Genomic DNA, 19942 nt, shown 5'->3' with positions numbered 1-19942 from the left:
TGACTCTATGGCGAATTTTGAAATCATGAAGCATATTTTATTTCGGAAGCACTTTTGTGAAAATGATGATCGCAACAAATTCATATCCCCTGGAAATTGTGTGCTGCTTTTCTTTATAAATGCTTAACTCCATCACTCCTATCCTACAATGATAGGAAAATCCAGTTTTGACCTTTTTTCTTTGTAAACTAAATGCTTCATTGCTTTCTAAAGGAAGTATGTAGGATTTTACTCTAATGAGTAAGGACGGGTCATTGGAATCGTGAACACTGTCAGGTTTATTAAAACGATAACATTTCTTTCCAGTATAAGGTCACAAGTTTTTTTTCTTTTACTGACTGCAAGATCAGAAGAGACWTTTTTTTTCCTGTTTTCATGAAAACTCCTTCATAAACTGTTTGTGAAAGGCGCTCAAACGTCTCAATATTTCTTCCATGGTGTCTGTGGGGGTCATGATGCAAAATCTGCAAAGACAAGTGCGAGTGTTGGAATACCTGTGCTGTGTGAAGTTAACTTTAATCATTTTATGTTCATTTAAAATGGCTAATTATTTCGTCAAACGTTCAAGAATTTGAGTCTCACCTGATGTGGTAGGTGCCCTCCTTTTGTCCATACTCAGTCCCAGGACTAAACAACACTCCGGCTTCCTCCAGAAGTCTCAAACAGTAAAATGTGTCCGGCTGCAGTCCAGCCTCCTGAAACATCCRAATAAATCCGCTCTCGTAACCAAAACACACAAGAACCTTTGGCAGTACATTACGAATTGCATCATATTGCTCAATGTGCATTTATTCTGAAACCTTGGCTCTCTCAATGGCTTTGGGTGGAAGAAACACTCTTGGGAATGCAAATGCTCCTCCTTCCAGTGGTTGGCAGCTAAAATCTGGGAAGCTGTTGATGACTTCTTCCACCCTCCTCACGTTTTGAGCTAACGAGGCCCTGATGTGCTGCGTCTCCTGCACAATGAAGATCAAGCCGACAGCTCAAATTTTTTGTACCCCCAGTTGTTGCGGTAAATAAAAATGTCTCACCTTCAAATAGAGAGGGTGTGAGGGGTCTCCTGGTTGTGGAGGATTCACCATCACATCCAGAGCAATCTGTCCCAAAACTGGACAGGAGTTGGTGGAGAATAGATTGTTGATGTGCTTCATTACGGCGGGGTCAAGGTTCACAAGCTCAACGTAGCCGGTTCGCAGACCACATCTAATACAACAGACTTATATGAAGTGCTTAAAAATCACAGTTCAATCAATCTTCACCACTTAAGTTAATTTTGCCGTATGACCTGCAAGACATGTAATGATATATTGAATGTGTAACTTAAAAGACTGGTATTCTCACCTTTTGAATGTTTGCATATTCACACAAGATGTCTTATTGTGAATATGCAAACATTACACTTCTGTCATAAAGCAACACATTCCTGGCTGTTTTTTAATTGGAGTAAAAATCTCAAATCCTTTACTCAACATATATGCTTTGCAGATGTATACATTTTGTTCTAGTTACTCATTTGTTCAGCTTGTTTGCGTAAGATTGATTTGCAACATTTTTCCAAGAGTTCCTGAATGTCAAGTCAGTGTAATAACTTAACAGAGCTGTATTTTCTTAAAAACAACTTGAGATTAAGGATTAAAGTGGGTTTGGAGTGGCCAATCACATACAGCATCATGCGGGGCAGTTCAGCCACTTTCCATATTTGGAGCGAGATTCATCTGGGCAGAGTGAACATGTGTCTCACTCCAAGAGAGTAAACGTTTGTAACTCGTCATAAAAAGAGGAAATGCAAGTTAAAAGTTTTTTTATTTTTAATGTTTTTATTTTCTTCATATTCTTGACCCACTTACTACTACTTATATAAAGGTAATACTTACACTAATACATATATGCTTCATTACTTTCATTTCTCTGAAGTTGAGCTTTTGTATTGGGTGAAAAGACAAATGTGTCAGACAGTGTGAATGAAAACTCACTCTCCCATGAGGCCTTTCGAGGCCGTGTGGAAGGATGCTAGTTCCACTGTGTCTGACAGAGGAGCTCCAATCTCAGCCAGAGCTCTTTTATAGGAGACAAACTCACTTTCCGTCCCATAAACGCAGTCCTGGTACACCTGAGGAGGAAGAAGAAGTTACACAGGTCCAGTGTTTGAATATTTTGTAAARTTCTTGATTCACTAACCTCATCGGCTAGAAGAAAAAGCTTCTTCTCTGCAGCAAAACGGATCACCTCTTGAATGCATTTTCTGCTTTGAACATAACCTGCAAGCATGAAATAAAAATTWWAAAAAAATCTTATTCCAGTGAYAGGACACACAAATCATATTGATACTGCCTAGATTTTGCTACCGGCTGGGTTTCCAGGGTTGATCATATACAGAGCAACCGGGTTGCAAACTCCCTTTGCAGAGTCCAGAGCTCGCTGCAGCTCCTCCATMTCCAGCGCCCAGCCACGCTCCTCTCTGAGGTAGTAGGGAACCACCACYGCTCCCAGCGTCGTTAGGGATAAGATGGTGGTGGAGTGGCACGGCACTGGGATCAGCACTCCAGTTCTGGGCGAGGCCTCGGAATTCACCAAGACCTTTAAAATGTTCTGAAGAGCCCGGTAGATGACACGCTGTGCTAACCAGGTAACCAACAGAAGGAAGAGGCAGAATGAACTGTGTCGGTGAGTTTACCGTGAGTGCCCACTGTGAGCCRGGGCTGATGTAAATGTTTTCAGGGTGACATGGAACCCCTCCATCCCGTCTCATAATGTATTTGGAGACGCTCTCAACCATTTGTGGTATTCCTGCTGTGGCACAGTAAGAACCTGGAGACGTGACAGAAGTTCTTTCAAATTCACAGAAATCARATATATTAAAAAAAAAATTTTGATTTCTTTTGGTGGCGATATGGAAACATATCTTTTCTGTTGTGTTTCTGTCATAAGGCTGACCCAATATTTGTACAGACAGTACCCTCCACAATTATTATCATTGCTGGCACCTTTAACCACATATTATCTCCTCAAATTAGTAGTACTCCATCCATGATATTGTCTTCAAATATAGTGAATCTCATACTGGACAAATGCACATGTCTTACCTACACTCCCTCCTGCACATGTTCCCAGCAGCCGCTGAGCCCTCTGCTTGACATCCACCATCAACTTGTCTCCATCCATAAGCTCAGGGTAGAGACAAGCTGCAAGAACCTAGAAGAGARRACAGCTAACAGTTATTTGGACAAAACAAGGAAATAAATGTGTAAACCTTGGTTGCAAGTCGTCTCATACCTGTCTTACAAAAGAAAGAGGTTTCACACCTGCCCTGTGTGGGTCACCCCAGGAGACATCGATCACCTCTCTGTAGGACTTTCTTACTCCCTGTGAATTGAGACATAAAAAATAAAATAAAACAGAAAGACAATGAATATTTTTCATTGTTTTTTCCATTCACGTATCGCAAATGTATAGCGTCTACGTTTTACCTGTCTGAGCTCCTCCTTGATCTGGTTGGTTCGCCTGAACAAGACGAAGCTCTCCATCTGTTTCATATTTCTTACATCGGAGCTGATCTCCTGCAGGACAGACATGTCTGTGATTTTTCCTCTCTGACCAGAGATGCTGACCAACGCAGTCTGAGCAGGACGGCTCCTGATGTCCTGAGCAGCTCARTGGAAGTGAAACCAGTTTTCTTGTTAAAGATACATGATAAAATGTAGCAATAGGTGTTAGATTAACATGATGTTGTGCTTTTAGCTGTGGCTGTTTWGACTTGTTCCTTTATTAGGTAATCTACAAAAACATCAGCTGATGTGAGAAGCCTTYTTTTTCTTTGTTATTTTTTAACTTTGGTTTCTGATCTGGAACAAGACTAATCAGTAATGTATTTTTCAGAACCTTCTAGCTTCTGAGGAAGCTAGAAAGTCAATCAGATCTGTTTATCTGATTGTTCAATATTTCCTAATTTGTAAATATGGAAAACTACATTTCACAACATTAAAAATGGAATGTGGATATGTTGAATTTCTGTACTTTTAATGCCTGACCTTAAGCAGTTAAAGGAGCATACCACTCTGTTAATCAGTTATAGCATTTAACTTAAACATAACATTGGAAAGATATTTTAAATTCGTCATAAACAAAAAATTAACTCATGACCCAATTCATAAGTAAAACATTATGTATGCTTCTGCAAATTATATAGTGGTGGTCAGAAGGCCTGATGGCGAAGGTGCAGTCAGACTGCTTCAGGGCAGCTGAAGATGTCTGACCTCACCATCAGTGTGTGAATGTGTTTGTGAATGGGTAAATGATTGAATGCAGTGTGAAACACTTTGGGGTCCTTTGCTCTAGATAAAACGCTGTACAAGAACAGGCCATTTGCCATGTTCAACAAGAAAGTTGTGGTGTAAATAAGCAATTAATAAATGCAGAATTAAATTACACACTGACAGTAATCACTCCTTTATAAACGTAGCAATACAAAGACTATAAATTGCATGTCTGAAAACTTTWWCACAGACAGACATAAATRTGTAAGTTAATTACAACACTACAAATTAAAATATCACWAAAAAAAGAGTTAAATGATGTCAGAAATTTGATGTGAAACTCGTTTTGGATAAGAGCAATTTTCAATAAGAGCAATGCATTTCAAGCACATGTTTCTGTCTATTTTTGATTAAACTCAATAAAATATAAGTTTTAAATGTAAATACTATCCAAGTTTCCAAAAATGTATTATAAAGTGATGGACAGGAACAGTCTCCGTTGCTCAAATGAAGACTGAAATCACTCTGCTGTTTTATTACACAGTTATATGAAGAAGATGCTCAGRATTCTGTAATGCTCTTTATTTTATATAATTTTCAGATTGGCGACTTTGTTTCTCTCCGGACGTAAATAACAGACGTGCTGTTCTTCTTCCTGTTTTGTTTTTCTTTCGCTCCCCATCTGCTCGGTTCGATAGAAATGGAAGAATGTGCAAGGCAGACACACAACCACAGTCTACCCGTGAACATACCACGTCTCTTTAAACCGGCCCGAACCGTGTAGACCCTACGGCAGAAGCAGGCAGAAGCAACGACCCTTCCTCCGGTCCCAGTGTCCGAAACATGGCACTCAGCTCGGGTAGCTGGGCTCTCCCAGCCCCGGTGCCTGCCTCGTCCCAGCAGCCTGCGTGCAGCGGCCCCAGCCCGGCTGCATGCTGCAGCACTGTCCTGATGTCAGTCCGCGTCTCGGTGTCCCACTCCGGGATCAGACCCCTGTGCCTACCYGGAGCGGGCAGCGACTCTCTGCGGCTGCAGCTCAGCATGGACCCGAATCTGGCCGGAGAGTTCCGCCTGGCACTGCGAGATACGAGCGGAAACCGCAGCGTGGTGAGGTTCCATCCGCATTCTCGTTTGTTTACCTGCAGAGCTGCTGTTAAACGCTCAGATGTCGAGGAAGCACCCATGTTCCTACATTCCTCATAGCAATGTTGGCCTGGACACTGTAGGCCATCTTTGAGCAGTTCAGAAGCGGATTCGATATTTGATCTGCTTTCATAACTATACTACTAAAGTTACATTCAGAATTATGAAATCAGGCAAATGAAATCATACAAATTTTAGATTGCTTCTCTTTCATTGTAATTGGGAAGCACAAATAGTGGATATGCGGGCTAAGCTGCGTGTTACCCACCACATTTTSAGATGTTGTATAGTAACTCTAGTCACTGCATTTTCTTTTGAGCCCTTCTGGAACCTACCCTTCAATTACTAACATACATCAATGCAGTCAGACGTGTGTTTTGAATTACTGCTGACAACTATTAAATGTGCCGCTCTCCTGCTTTCATTACCAGAAAGTTCTCCTACATTAGTTCTTGTTTCTTTTTGGTGTGTCTGCTCYGTCTTCTCTAAGCCTCAGTCGGCCCTGGCAGATGGCCTCTCATACTGAACCAGGTTCTACTGCAGGTTTCCTCCTGTTAACGGGGAATTTTCCTCTCCACTGTCGCTCCATGCATTCTCKGTGTGAGGGATTATTGKGAATTTAACGACACAATGCAAGCAAATCAACGACTCGTCGTAATCTGCTGGATTTCTTTTGACAGAAAACTTTTAAAACGAATTTGAATAATAAACTAAGCTTAATGAAGTATGTTATGACCAAGATCAACTAGAAAGTATGTGCAATTTAGTTGAAATGGCTTAATAAAGTGCCCTGAAAATACATTTGTTGTGAAATGGCGCTCTATAAATAAAYCTATTTGAATTGAAAATTGAATTCTGCTTTCCAGGTTTTGGTATTTGTGCATCGCTGACCCCAGATAGCTCCAGTCAGACAAATTTGGCTTTCTCTGTACAMRTAGGGAAAGTGTCARGYCTATTTCAGCCAGCTGATTGGTAGTTATATTACATCCAGAAAAACGTTGGGTCACTTTTACACTTTTTTCTCATTAAAAGGACTTTAAATCACAGAATCTGCATGTTAACTTTTTGAAAAAAAATAATTAAGACAGAATGTCTCAACATTTGATTAAAAAGCTAAACAAACAGTATGGAGCACACTGGGAGGAATATGAAGATACTGTGGATTCCATGAGTTGCTGTCAGAGTAGAAATCTTTCAGTGTAGCTCTAAACAAGCTGTGTATAAAGAAAGGTAGCTCCACCTTTTCCGTCTCTTCAGGGACTTAATGATCCACGTTCCGGCCATAATGTTTATAATGTCTTTGAATAAGATCCTTATGAGAACAGAAAAAAAAGATCTCAAGATTTTCTCAAAATATATTGAGAAAATAAAAAGTAGTGTAACCTTAGATAAAAACAAAAAAACCAAAACAACCACCACAAATTAAAGTTTGCTCTCTTTTTCTGCGCTTCTCATACATCAGCGTGAAGGAATTCGATACACTTTTAAGGATAAGAAATTGTTATGTTAAGGTTTTCACCCTGCCAACATGTAGACTTCACTTGGCTCACTGTATCCAAACACAACTCCCACATCTGTCCCGTGTTTGCCAAGTTCGCCACATGACGTCCGCCTTAACCCTCGCAGGCTCCAAATCTGCTTTTCATCTCCGAGTAAGACGTTTTCCCCACCGACAATTGAGACGCTTTCCGATTTGCATGGCTTTACTTTGATCCCCGCTTCTTTTAGATCATCTATAACTTTTTTTTTTCCGTCAGTCATTTCAAAGAAGTCACGGACGTCTTCTCTCTCTCCCTCTCTCTCTCTCTCTGGCAGGAGGCAAAGCCCTCTTTGCCTCTGTGGCCTTATGTTCCCTAAAGAGCTGCGAGTGTAAACAGATAATGTTGAAAAAGTAATCTCTGGGGATTTACACAATTTCTGGCAGATTCTAAACGGGATACTTTCTTTTTTTTCTTTTGCAAACTGCAAAGTTTACTCTTCCCACCAACAGGTTGAACTGTGCGTTTTTAAGTTCACCTTAACTTATGCTCAAATGTGAGTAATGAGCGAAAAGAAAAAGTTTTTGGAAATGCTGAAAAATACATGTTCCTCTGTAGATCCATAAGCTTTATTAAAACATTTTTATTAAAGCCCAATCACAAACTGGAGAAGAGAAGAAATCATTTGTTCAATCATCCACTCCAACATGCATCTACAAATAATCTGATCAATCCAGACCAGCATTCTCTTTAGTTTTGATACGTTTCGATCTCACATTTAACTTACTTAAAGTCATTTGCAAAAGCCGTTTTGTCACAGCATGTGTTCRTACCTTCAGTTCATTGCAGAGTTTGACCTGCGCTCGGTGCAGTACGAGGTCAAGTCCTCTCGCTGCCACGAGATGCGCCTCGCTGCTTCGCCTCACGACTGCATCCGCTTCAACTTCCGCTGTGACCGCGAGGCCGAGGCCTGGTCCACCGTGGTCATATCGTCACTGAGGGAGGCGCGCAGAGGTCAGTTTGAACAAAACTTTTTTTTTTTTTTTTCCTTCTTCCTTTCTTTATAGCCTCAACATTTCTGTTGAAGATGCTGGAAGATTACTGTAGAGCAAAATTATTCATCCCTGTTGAGCTTTATTACTTTATTACCAATAGATCTTTAAATGTGAGACTTCACAGGTAGAAATCCATACATTAAAATATAATTGAAAATGTATTATTTAAATAAGATTTATTGTTTTCAAAAAAAATTGCTATCTTTTATTTATGTTTTTATCTTTTGAAATATATCTGTCTGATTTCCTCTCAGGAACTAAATATTTGACTTGAACGACATTAAATCAGACAACTTCCAAATAATTGCGGGCTGAACTGTATGTGAACCACCACATGTTGAGATGTTACAGTGATTCCTCTCACTGTTCTCTCTCTGACAGTGGCAAACATAAACGCCTGCGAATCGAACGGGAAACACGACTCCGACGCAGCGGCGGATCAGAGGAGCTCCACCTCTCTGACGCTCTGTGGTGAGTCTGCCGCTCTGCGGCTTGCGTCGGCGCTCGCAGCGGGCTCCGGAGGCGTCACCTTGTCCTGTGATTTTCAGAGGAGCTGTGTTCGGAGCTCTCCAAAGTGATCGAGGCAGGCGACATTCAGGCTGCCTCGCAGCACGCGTCCGCACTGGCTCGACAAAAAGCGATGCTGACGATACAGCCGTCCCAGAAAAACTACACAGATGGAGAAATCAGGTCAGGATTAAAGCGGGTTGACCCGCTCCGTTTCACTTATATTTCGACTTATGCCGTGATCCATGTTCATTCCAGTTTATCCGTGGTGGTGGAGGACGCCTCCTCTTCTTGTTGCGTCACAGTCATAGTCTTTCCCTACATGTCTGTAGCTACACTCAAACAACAGGTGAGAAAACTGTGAAATTGGCGAAACGGGCAAATCCTCTGGTGGCTTTTATCCGCAAACTTCCATAGCTGTGCGTCTTCCAGGTCTTTCTAGAGTACGGTTTCCATCCTCGCGTGCAGCGCTGGGTGATCGGTCAGTGCCTGTGCTCTGATCCGCGGTCACTGGCTTCCTACGGAGTTCAGAAAGACGGCGACACGGCGTACCTTTACCTGATCTCTGCCAGACAAGCTCGCGTTACRCGGCAGCTGTTCCAGCAGGACCTGGAGAACTCCCTGATGGCTTCGGCGCTGCCGCCAGGAAGCAGCCTCACCTCCCAGGTCTGGAGGGGCTACAGCACTCTGCCCTCAAAGCTCCCCCACAACAACCAGGGTGAGTGCAATAAAAGTCMCCATTTCCTAATTTGGTCTTCTATTGTCTGTCACCAATGCCTGGTTGCAAATTCCTGTTYGCAAAAACAAATGGATAGTTCTTGAGATCTTTCATCTTTTCAAGTTTCTGATCATTTCTCTGGCATGAATCTATTTTTAGCAGAAACAGGTGGAGGGAATAACAAAGCAGGAGACATCAAAGACGTCCTCGATTTTGAGAAGCTGCAGCTGAACGATCAATCCAACAAGGCCAGCAAGACGCAGGTATCCGAGCCGTTCGGTGTTCTGAACATGCCACGGACGGAGCAAGCTAAAGGGTTTGGTTTCACGATGGAGGGATCGAAAATATCAACTTTTTTCCCCAACTTGCAGCAGACTGAGTGGGCCTGTCCCTCGTGCACCTTCATCAACAAGCCGTCTCGCCCGGGCTGCGAGATCTGCGCCACCGCCAGACCCGACGTGCAGAGCTGCATCCAGCAGGTAACTCCCGCACATCCGAGTCCAGCTGAATCAGTCTGACCGGCCCCCCTCACACAGTCACCTTCTTTCTCCGTCTCTCACCAAGGAGAAAGGACGGAGAGAGGATCGCAGAGAGTCTGGCTTGAGCCGCAGCTGACTGCCCGTCATYGTCATCGCCGCCTGGATTTCGTTTCTCGCTCACGTCCACACACGCATACACACGCCAAGAGCGAGCCGTTTAGATCTGAAACACACCTGTTGGCAAAAATACTCACAGAGGGAGAACAAAGTGCACTGATAACCATCTGAATGGAGCGAKGCGGCGCCACTCAATCTGCTGACAGAGTTTTGTCTATTTAAATATGGACACCATGACATGACTGTGACATACATCTCATTTGGCCAGACATCTTTGCCATTTGTTTTAGAGTGGGTGTCTGTGTGTGTGTGTGTGTGTGTGGCGCAAACAGCCTGATATTTATTTTAGCAGAGAAAGGGAGTGAGGTTGTTTCTTTGCATCCGATTGCAACTGAAAACGAGGGAACGTCGCGTGCAGCGTCCCCCAGATGCGAAGAGAGCGCAGATTCAGATGCTTTGTGCAAAAGCCTGGTAATCTGTTCATCCGTCTCCTGCAGGAGGACGACAGACTAATGCCAAAACATTGTCGGAAACGAGAGACAAAAAGCATGCGCCATGTACAGGGTTGTATTTAGTGTAATATTTTTACTAAAATGCATTAACAATGTGATGTAAATTTCAAATAGTGGTTTAATTGTACTTGATTTCCTCTGAGCTGTGAAAGTGAGGAAAGATCCACTCTCAGTGCATAATCTATATATATATAAAGGAAGGAATCTGACTGAGTCTCTTTCTGTTCTTTGCCGTTTCCTGCAAACATCTTCACAGTTCCTCCGACACAAAGAAAAGGAAAAAAAAAAAAAAGACAAGAGGGACGTGAACCGAACATCGAAGTCCAGGTCTAAAAATATCCTTAAAAGCAGGAAAGTTGAAACACATATAACATGATAAAATATCTTAAATAAGAATAAACTAAGACATCCATGAAAACATGTGAAGTATAACCTAAAATAAAATGTAATTTAAAAGTCGGCAGTATGCCAAGTTCTTATTCCCCATAATCAAAAAAGAAATGTTAATTAATATCYATCACTGTGTAACAAATCAAGAGTTTCACTTTAGTTTTAATCACTAAAATAAGGTAAGGAAATTGTTTTGCAGTTCATCTTTATCAAGTCGGGACAGGAACTTTTAAATAAAAATGTTAAATAATTTTGAATTATCGCATGGCGCGTTCCATTCTAGTCTTCTTAAGTACCACAAATAGCCCATTACTACTTTTACTAAATGATATGACCCAAGTCTGCATTTGCTGGTATACTTTGACCATCAAAATAAATCCCTACCCCCGGCTACATGAGATAAATAGTAGAGGTACGCAGGAACAACTCAAGATTGTTCTCTTCTCACTCATGCAGATCTATCTGTGCTGATCTAAGCTCTTGATTTATTGCTCCATCAATGGTCAAGACCAAAAAAATAAGATCCTGGACAAATGTTGGTTGAATGGGCTCAGCCAACCAACAGATGTGGTGTAGATCTGCTGYTTCTCTGCATCGGCTGGAGTCAGCTGAGGTGCTTTGAGCATCTACACRGGATGCCAATGAATGGAGAACCGAGACACGGTCAGAAAATGCTGAAGGGAGTCACCAGCATGAAGAGAGAGCCGCTGTGGAGAGGACTGTGTAGGCTGGACGGATGCTATAATAACTTACACCTTTACATTTTTAAAAGCTTGAGAGTGAAATGAAAGCAGAAACAAACAACACAKATTCAGTTTTAAACATTTAACGTTGTGAGTTATAAATACGAAATAAACACGTCTCACTAAACAAAAATGACAAAAACAAGTAGAAAAATATCGGTGGCAGCTCGCTTAACAGCTTATYCACTAATAGCGTCACAATAATTATCAGGCTAATATCTTTCCCATCCTGTCCCTCAAGCAGTTTTTAAAAACAACAGTGCAGTTGTTTCTTCAAGTACCACAAACCAAAGTATTAAAAATGAAATCAACTTTCCTTACCGAAGGAAAAATTGTAGTTACGTCCACTATTACATGTCCCCCTCCCCTACAACTGTTAAAAGTTATGTAAAGTACAAACCACTTTATGCACCGCTTAAAATGTTCTAGTTGGCCACAAAATGGCTGCAATCTCTGGGAGGTGAAATACAAACTTGGAGTAAAAATGTCAAACCAACAAAAAAAAACAAAAAACAGACAAACACAGTTTCTCGCAATGTAAATGTCCTCGTTTAACTCCRGTGGATCTAAGCATTTGTTCTTCACATTCCCCCACAAAAATAAGTAAACCTGAGATCATCCCAAAGTGTGAAGCCTGCAGCAGAACTGCAGTCTACTTCCAGAAGAGGATGTTCCAGAAAAGCAGCCAGCACGGATAAACCATCAAGGCAATCAGCGGGTATACCAGAGAACCGTACAAGTAGTGGTCCAGGATTCCCTGCGAAATAACCGACAGGTACAACAGCCAGCCGTCCTGGAAGCTAACAGGCATTTCCTCCAGCTCTTGGAAGAAAAACACAGAGAAGAGGAGCGTGAAGGCTGGGCTGAGGATCACCAGGACGACAGCTGACAACGTTCTGAAGAGAAAGAGAGAGAGTGGAAAAAAATCTGATCACAGTTCAGATTTATTTTGGCGAGACACAAATGTTGATCAAAAAAATGTCCGTCGGTGAATTACTTTGGCACGTGGGGTGTAACAAAAGCAGCCACGGGCACCAAGGTGAGAGCCAGGATGAAGCCCAGGGAGAAGTTAATGAGGGCAGTGCAACCCAGTAGGACGGCCAGGTACAGAACGGCAACGAGCTTCAGCACCCTCCAGCCCTGCTCCGTCCCCTCACCCGACAACAACCTGCAACACAACAGAAACTGCCAAAGTGACAGCTGGCTCCGCTTCAATATGGAAGGAAATTCAATTTTGACTTTCAGAAATCACCTCAACTGATCCAGCTAAGTATGTAGACCAGTATGTAGCAATGATCACAGTCTGAGCAGAAGAAGTTTTTTTTTATTATTATTTAATGGTTGGGGATACAGGAAAGATGGCTATAATTGATGTCAGCATAGTGGTTAAAAAGTCAAATCTAAAATGTCAGAATTAATGCAAATCCACAACACAGGCAAACCTAAATATTTATTTCATCATATTGTTGGTCAGTTCTTATGCTGCGATGTTTGAATGACATCAGATGACTGATTGAATGATGGATAGATCTTAAATCGAAGCCTATGTGATTGTTGCTCCATTCCCCCTTTGCCAGAATTCATAGCAACTTTAACACTTTAGTAGCTCTAGATTTGACTCTTTGTGTCCTTCACCTGGAGCAAAATCATGACACAAATCCTACCTGCACGTCCGAAATGATCAGAAATGAATATTACAGAGGACTGATTCTATTTATATTTCAAAGTATCCACATATTGGTTTGACTCAAGATTACATAAATAGGTCTTTGTTTTTTGTTGCCCTTTTAAATTTGTGGCTAACTGTCGTTCCGGACACTGCTGGTTAAAAGGACTGAATATAAATGAAAATGTCGAGTGTCAGAGGTTGYGTCATTCGGTACCTGTGTGTGTTATGAGGCAGAGCCAGGCCCGCTGTGTAAACGGCAATGGCGGTGAGGACGACGGCTTCAGTCTCGGAGACCGGGAAGTGTTCGACAGCGATCTCCTGGAAACGGGTTGGCAGGATGTACAGGGCCGCTCCGGTCAGGTGGCTGATCACCAGAGGAGTCAACACTGACAGAACCCCAGGGCTGGACTGCTGCACTCAGGAGGGTTTTTATGGGTGAATAAGCAGGAACAAAATGTCTTCGTCTCTCATCAATTTATCAGTGTTTATTTCTRACCTGAGCGATGTCACCAACTCCATCYGCTGCTATGGCAGGTGGACTGACAAGCTGCACCCAAAGGTCCAAGGCCTGRACTTAAAGTCAAGGAGGAGAAATGGAAAGATTGCACAACTAAGATTCAGTCAGTAGTAGCAGATGGTTTTTTTTACGCCGACTTCAGCCAAAAAAATAAATAAAAAGAAAAAAGTGAAATCATCAGAGGATACACGAAGCAGCAGGATGACMGCGAGGAGGCCGAAGGCGGGCATATAGTATCCAATAGAGACAAAGTGGGAAAGTGAKGGCATGAGGTAGAAGAAGTAGGACTGGTGAAGGCGTTCCAGAAGATTATTCAGTTTTCGAAACATTCCTTCCAGGAGTCTAAAACGTAAAAAAAAAAAAAGACATCAGAAATGCTAAAATTTGCAGTTATGAATTTAAATTTCATTGACAAAGTTTTAGAAAATAACATTTAATCAGTGAAAAGGCTTTATAATCCCTGATAGCTATCCTTCATTGAGGGGGAAGCAACAAGTGATTAAGGTGCATGAGGTGGTTGGTCAGTGTGCTGTATTCAGGCATATTAATGGAAAATCAAGTGGAAGAAAAATGTTTGATATTACAGGGTTATTCTAAAATGTGTTTATTCTGTATGATACAGAATTTTTTGATATGCACATAAACCTGTACTACAACATTTTCCTTAATACTCTGGTGCTGATTTTAAGCAACAATGGAAAACTTATACAGTTTAATAAGCTTTTAGAGAACAAATTGGATAAAATAACACATAAAATGCTTTGTATCCTCGAAGCCTGAACATCTGATAAAGAGACATGTGTAAGAAAAATATGACTTAGGGTTACGATTAAAAAAATAAAACAATAAAAAAAGAACAGCAGTCTGACCTGCCGACGGTGGTGACGTCCGTCTTGTACTGGCGGAAGCTGTTGATGCCCTTGACGGTGGCCGCCTCTATGTGGTAGCGCAGGAACAAACCGTGGTCTCCCCATGGCCGCCCGCTGGCCTGCTTCATTACCATCAGCATCATGGTCTGGACGGCGTGGCTGTAGCCCGACACGCTGTCCCAGTCGTTCCTCTGCAGCTACAGAAGCACCGGCAAATGAAAGTAAAAAGCTATAATCCTTCAGCTCTGCTAACCGGATAACGTTGTATGTGTTTACAGGCCTTTACCCGGCCCTGGATGGTGCAGAGGACTCCTATCTTCTGGCAGAAAGCGTAGAAGAGGTTTGCCAAATCCAGGTTTGGCAACTGGCCATTTAGGCCTTCCAGTATTATGTCCAAACTGGTGATGACGTCACTGCTGAGCTCCAAGGACAGAGCAGCCTGGATTGAGCCACCGCGTCCTTGTAATGGAGACCAGTCCATTCCTAGAAAATATTTTTAAAAAATGCACCAAGATGCATTGTTTTTGACTAAATCAAGTACATGTGACTTACGCCTCTTACTCGAGGATCTCTGCTGTTTATTTTGACAGGATGATCACCTGTAGTGTTGGTGTGGTGGTAGCTCTCCAACCAGGCCTGCATACCAATCAAGTCATGCTCGTTCACAAGGAAAATAATGTCCTTGGCCCAAAAAACCTGACCTGGTAACCACAGAAGAATTACTTGAGTCATCGGCACTGAATTTAAGTGTCAAATCTTTTCCAAGKTTTTCCCGATTGTTGCTGGACAGTCAGAAGGTGCCCTACTCACTGCGGAAGTAGTGAGCCAAGCCCAGCAGCAGCCCCACAGCCTGGTTGTTGTTGTCGCCGGGGCTGCAAGGAGCACTGAGCACCAGGGCTTCAGTTCGTGGAGCTCGAGGGGCGCGAAGGATCCCGTAGACATTTGTACCTTTCACAATCTATTAAGAAAGGTACAGTCAGTCAATGTTTGAGAGAAATAAAAAGAGAAGAGAGTGCAAATGTAGGAAATTAATTGTGGCAATAAACTTRCATATCTCTCTTTATTTTCATCTGGAAAGGGCAGCGTGCGAGAGAAGCTCTGGGTGAACACCTCCAGCCCTCGAGCCTGCATCGTTTTCACCAGCCAGTCCACCGGCATCCCACTGCAGAGATGTCAAACAAACCAGTATTTTATTATTGACCTCACGTTGGGATTTTCAATTAAATCAACAGACAAGATAAACATTAGAAAGAGAAAAAAAAAAAACCATACCCAACTTTCTTCTTGTGAGCAGCAAACTCTTTGCCAGTGGCCAGAGCTCTTTCTCCTGAAGGGAAGCGCTCCTCCACCATGGTGGATCCCATGGCATTCTCCGACATGTATGTCCGCAACGTGAACGGCTCAAACGCTAACCCCATAAACCAGCACACTGCGGCGAAGTAGCAAAGTGCACTGGCATGCAGAGAGAGAGAAGAAGGAAAATTATTTGCAAAACTGAGCCAAAATGTAAAACTGTAGTGCTGTTTAAGAACAACAGGTCTATTTCTAATTTCGAAAATGTAAGCAAAATTTTAGGGGAACTTAATTAATAATACTAACTCAAAGACAGCACTTCTTAACATTGTTTGACCTCAAGCGTAATATGGATCTAAACAAATTATCTAAGCAAAGTGCTCTATAAATAAAACTAGTTGATGGGTTTAATTCGTATGCTTCACATGGACCTCAAAAAACTTTTAGACGACATAAAGAGATCACAAGACAAGTCTAGATCCTATAACAAATAAAGGATGTTATTAAAATGATGAAACACGAAACAAAGCTGAATAAGACCCAGTTGCGACTGACACTCACCAGATAGGAGCATTGAGGCGGGTCAACAGGCTGATCAAAGCCCGTCTCCTGTTGGGATCAGACAGCAGTCCCATCTTCTCGTTTCCTACACCGGGTCCTGCAGGAAGCGCACATACAAATCGACTAAGAAATACACTTTAATAATCTTTATCTTAAGAAGTTATAATGTGGAACATAATGGCATATATTACTGTCACACGCTCCAAAACAAACATATTATTTGAGTTTTCATTCATTGATCAAACTCTGTTGTCTCAACAGTATTCATGACAGCTCTTCTGTGATTAGCCTTATGCTAACCAGTTACCAGGCAAGTTTTCCGAGTTTGTAAATTTCCCGAAACACGTATTCATCCTCAAGAAGGATCTGTTTTTGGTTACGAAGATGTGTCTTATAACGTTTCAAATATACGAAAACGTACCTCAGAATAGTGGTCACATTCACCTGCAGAGGCGAGGTTTCATCAGAGCAGCAGCTGGCTTAAAAGTCGGTGCAATTTCCTTGTTTTAGTGGGAACGTATTTACTGCGGACCGACTTCCGCTAAGAAAATGCATCAATATGGAAAATGAAAAAATAACAAAGGTAATCTTTCAATTAAACTTGTATAATATGAAAAATGAATAAATAAAAGTACCTCCCATTTCATTGTTTAGAAGCCCTTTAGTCCCTCCCAATTTAAATTGATATTAGGAAACCAATCCAACGTTTTAAAGTTGCATTCCTCAATTTAATTTTGCACATAAAAAAAACAAAAATCCTGTAAATTTAGGGTAGTGTGTACACTTCATTAAAAGAACAAGGCATTGCATTTATTGTGTTTCTGCAATAATAACCCTAACAARGTACAACCACTCTGGATTAATAGGGGCAAAAACAAAATAACTAAAAAATACATTCTTGCCTCATCAAATTGGCACAGAAATGGCTTTGTTGGCTTGAGGGAGAGCAAATAATAAACTGACAAAAATATGACTACAAGATAGAGGTATACATTTTATTTACAGCATTTTCAACTGCTTCTCATGCCGATTTCCATTTTGTTCCCGTCCATCTAAACAATCTCATAAAACAAATTTATTCAGAGATCATATACAAGAAGCAAACGACTGACATCCTCATTGTCAGGCTTATTTACGTACAAAAGTATAAAGAAACGCTTCAAATGAAACAAATGAAAGCAAACAGTTTCTTTCAGAATCCCAGTGCAGATGTTACTCTGTGGAGAGCACCGACGCTTCTTGGAGGTGCTGCCTCACCACCTCATCCAGCACCTTGCTCACAGATTTACAAGCAGTCATTGCGGCTTCAATCAGAGTTTCCAGGTGGTCCTGATGAAGTCGAGCGTCCATCTGAACGAGAGCAATCTGTCCTCCTCGGGGCAGCAGCGCCAAAGCCAGAGAACTCACTCCTCCGCTCTCCTCAGCATAGCAAAGGTCAGCAAGGGGAGTCTCGTCGACAAAACCTACGGTGCAGGCGCAGACGTAGTCTCTCATGGGGATGCCTGCATCAATGACCGCCAATGTGGCTGCATTCACACATACGCTGTAGTTCCCTCCATCTGACTGTAGAATCTGGAAGGGAAGACATTTTTAATGCAACACAGCCGATGGGACTTGGCAAACCTTCAGTTTGTAATTTACCTTCACATAGATGTCTATCTGAGAGCGCGGGAAGAGCTGGGTCAGCACAGCAGCTTCAAACGTCTGCTTCAGGTGGAGACTCATCTCGGTGGATTTGCGATCTCCGTGTGGTCTCCTCTTCCTCTCAGCTGTGCTGAACGTGGCCATGCTGTACTGGCAATTGATAACAGCTCGATCGTGAAGAGCCCGACTTCTCGAGCCCCGTATCTGAGGCAGACACAGACAATAATGTCAAATAGTTAAAGCCCAGTTACTAAAAGGTATCGTAAATCAACCTAGGGATGGTGATAATATTCAGGAAGGACTAAAGAAACAACAAACTCAGAGATGCAGAAACATCAGTTCCCTTGCCCACACAGAGTATATCATCATGTTACCAAACAATCCCAAACAAATATAAAAAAATTATTTTGGAACAGATAACCCATGCCAAAGGTAAGATGGTTAGTATCAAATATCAAGTCCCAATTACCCCTGGATCTTCTTGATGCCCAGAGAAGGGGGTGGTTTCTCTGCAACTTTAATATTAAAGTTGGTGAGTATACATACAGGTGATTTTGAGTGCATATTTGGATGCTGTGTGGATTAGAGAATATCTCATAAATTAAAAGTTGTCCAACAAATAAACTTATTAAATGGGTTGCGCATCTTTCCTCCCCAAATTACTATGGCATACATGTTGATAATTCACATTTCTGAGAGTAACAGCCTCTAACTAAATATCTTTATCCTGGATAAAAAGATGTAGAACACATGGTTACCATACAGGTTTTGTTCCAATTTTGGATATTTTATAAGAATGCATTACAATTTATAAAACAAAACTATTTTAATACAGCAAAACTCCGATAGCTCAATTCTGATAGTCAAGGGTTTTGCAGTAGTGTTTTACTACTGTTGTTTTAATAGGCGCTTYCCCAGACTCATATGATTTAATTAAATGAAAATGAAATGAGAAAAATGCTATATATTAAATTAGAGACAAGCCGTCTTTACACATGTAAAGCCTAACTGTAAGAAAAAAAAATCTGTATTTTAACAGAAAATGCATAGATGAATTCGTAATTTAAATAAAAAAAATTAATAAAAAACATTTTTTAACCTTCATTTTAAAGTTACGGCCTTCTAACAAGAGGCAATTTCTTTAAAATAACGGGAATTTATTTAATTACTCTGCTCTGCAGTGCCATTCACTTCTCCAGATGTACTTACCTCGTGCGGACCGTAGACGACAGCCAGAGCCTTGGTGTTTCCTTGCTCTAAATAAGCAGACCCGTCAGCCTGGGCAAACACTCCCATACGGGCCTGAACTTTCCGTAGTTCGGTGGCTTTTCTTCCATCCAGGCGGTATCCTTGATCAGAGAGCAGCTCCAAGCCCGCCATGTTTCCGAAAGCTTCACAGCAACGCCACAACCCACGTGTTTTTACTGCTACACTACATTACCCATCAAACACTTAGGAGAAGATCTACGGCAAAACCAAAGAGCCAAAACCCTACAGATGCGAAATCTTGTTTACAAGCGTATCTTATCCACATGAATATTTTTGAGTAATTTATTTGGTGAAGGGTAGAGTTGATCACCTGTTCAGGTTGTTTTATCTTTGCTGTGGCTCATTACAGCCTGTAGTTTCTAAACATTAAATAAATAACAAACTTGGACTAATTACCTCCTTCTTTGTGAATACAACAAACATCAAATACGGTAAATATGTTTCATTAAGTATTTAACAAACAAATGGCTCCGTGATAATTGTGTGAAATTAAATTAATTGTCTAATATAAAAAAATAGTTTGGTGCGGTCAGGCTCAAAGTCTGAGAGGCTTTTCCTCTATCAAACAATTTTGTTTTTGGCTCTTATTTAGTGGAAATATTGATGTTGATGAGACTTTCTCCAAAATATTAACCTTTTTCAACCTTTATAGCTCCACTGTTGAAAATGAGGCTCTAACATTCACAAATGACATTGAAATAAAATCCAGTAGAACATCTGGTTTG

General features: G+C 41.5%; 4 protein-coding genes across 6 annotated transcripts; 1 reads left to right on the top strand and 3 right to left on the bottom strand.

Moving 5' to 3' along the window:
• Positions 1-260: 260 nt before the first annotated feature.
• LOC103479659 (alanine aminotransferase 2) lies at positions 261-3754 on the bottom strand. Its single transcript, XM_008434208.2, has 11 exons — positions 3468-3754; positions 3274-3363; positions 3084-3192; positions 2675-2808; positions 2346-2589; positions 2179-2258; positions 1974-2110; positions 1032-1203; positions 801-956; positions 583-695; positions 261-464 (listed from the first exon to the last, which is right to left on the bottom strand). Exons 1-11 carry the CDS (start codon positions 3570-3572, stop codon positions 374-376), a joined length of 1431 nt encoding a protein of 476 aa, XP_008432430.1. The 5' UTR covers positions 3573-3754; the 3' UTR covers positions 261-373.
• Positions 3755-4812: 1058 nt separating this feature from the next.
• Positions 4813-10554, top strand: sharpin (SHANK-associated RH domain interacting protein). 3 transcript variants are annotated; one of them, XM_017310156.1, is made up of 9 exons: positions 4813-5360; positions 7714-7888; positions 8311-8400; positions 8478-8619; positions 8695-8785; positions 8854-9154; positions 9317-9417; positions 9526-9633; positions 9719-10554. In XM_017310156.1, exons 1-9 carry the CDS (start codon positions 5097-5099, stop codon positions 9767-9769), a joined length of 1323 nt encoding a protein of 440 aa, XP_017165645.1. In that variant the 5' UTR covers positions 4813-5096; the 3' UTR covers positions 9770-10554. The 3 variants fall into 3 exon arrangements, with proteins under 3 accessions (XP_017165645.1, XP_017165644.1, XP_008432431.1); XM_017310155.1 differs by having other exon boundaries at positions 4829-5360; positions 9314-9417; positions 9719-10471; XM_008434209.2 differs by having other exon boundaries at positions 4839-5360; positions 8869-9154; positions 9314-9417; positions 9719-10471.
• Positions 10555-11462: 908 nt separating this feature from the next.
• Positions 11463-16814, bottom strand: gpaa1 (glycosylphosphatidylinositol anchor attachment 1). The gene is made up of 13 exons (XM_008434210.1): positions 16726-16814; positions 16305-16401; positions 15723-15902; positions 15501-15612; positions 15261-15408; positions 15050-15151; positions 14737-14933; positions 14451-14647; positions 13770-13923; positions 13561-13632; positions 13279-13475; positions 12393-12563; positions 11463-12291 (listed from the first exon to the last, which is right to left on the bottom strand). The coding sequence occupies exons 2-13, from the start codon at positions 16376-16378 to the stop codon at positions 12048-12050; spliced, it is 1848 nt and encodes a 615-aa protein (XP_008432432.1). The 5' UTR covers positions 16379-16401; positions 16726-16814; the 3' UTR covers positions 11463-12047.
• Positions 16815-17285: 471 nt separating this feature from the next.
• exosc4 (exosome component 4) lies at positions 17286-19554 on the bottom strand. Its single transcript, XM_008434211.2, has 3 exons — positions 19158-19554; positions 17946-18152; positions 17286-17876 (listed from the first exon to the last, which is right to left on the bottom strand). Exons 1-3 carry the CDS (start codon positions 19326-19328, stop codon positions 17517-17519), a joined length of 738 nt encoding a protein of 245 aa, XP_008432433.1. The 5' UTR covers positions 19329-19554; the 3' UTR covers positions 17286-17516.
• Between the last annotated feature and the right edge of the window lie 388 nt (positions 19555-19942).

This window comes from Poecilia reticulata, linkage group LG17 (assembly GCF_000633615.1).
Source record: "Poecilia reticulata strain Guanapo linkage group LG17, Guppy_female_1.0+MT, whole genome shotgun sequence".
NCBI classification, from domain to species: Eukaryota; Metazoa; Chordata; class Actinopteri; order Cyprinodontiformes; family Poeciliidae; genus Poecilia; species Poecilia reticulata.
Note: the sequence above shows the minus strand (reverse complement) of the source record. Positions and strands in the feature narration are given on the sequence as shown.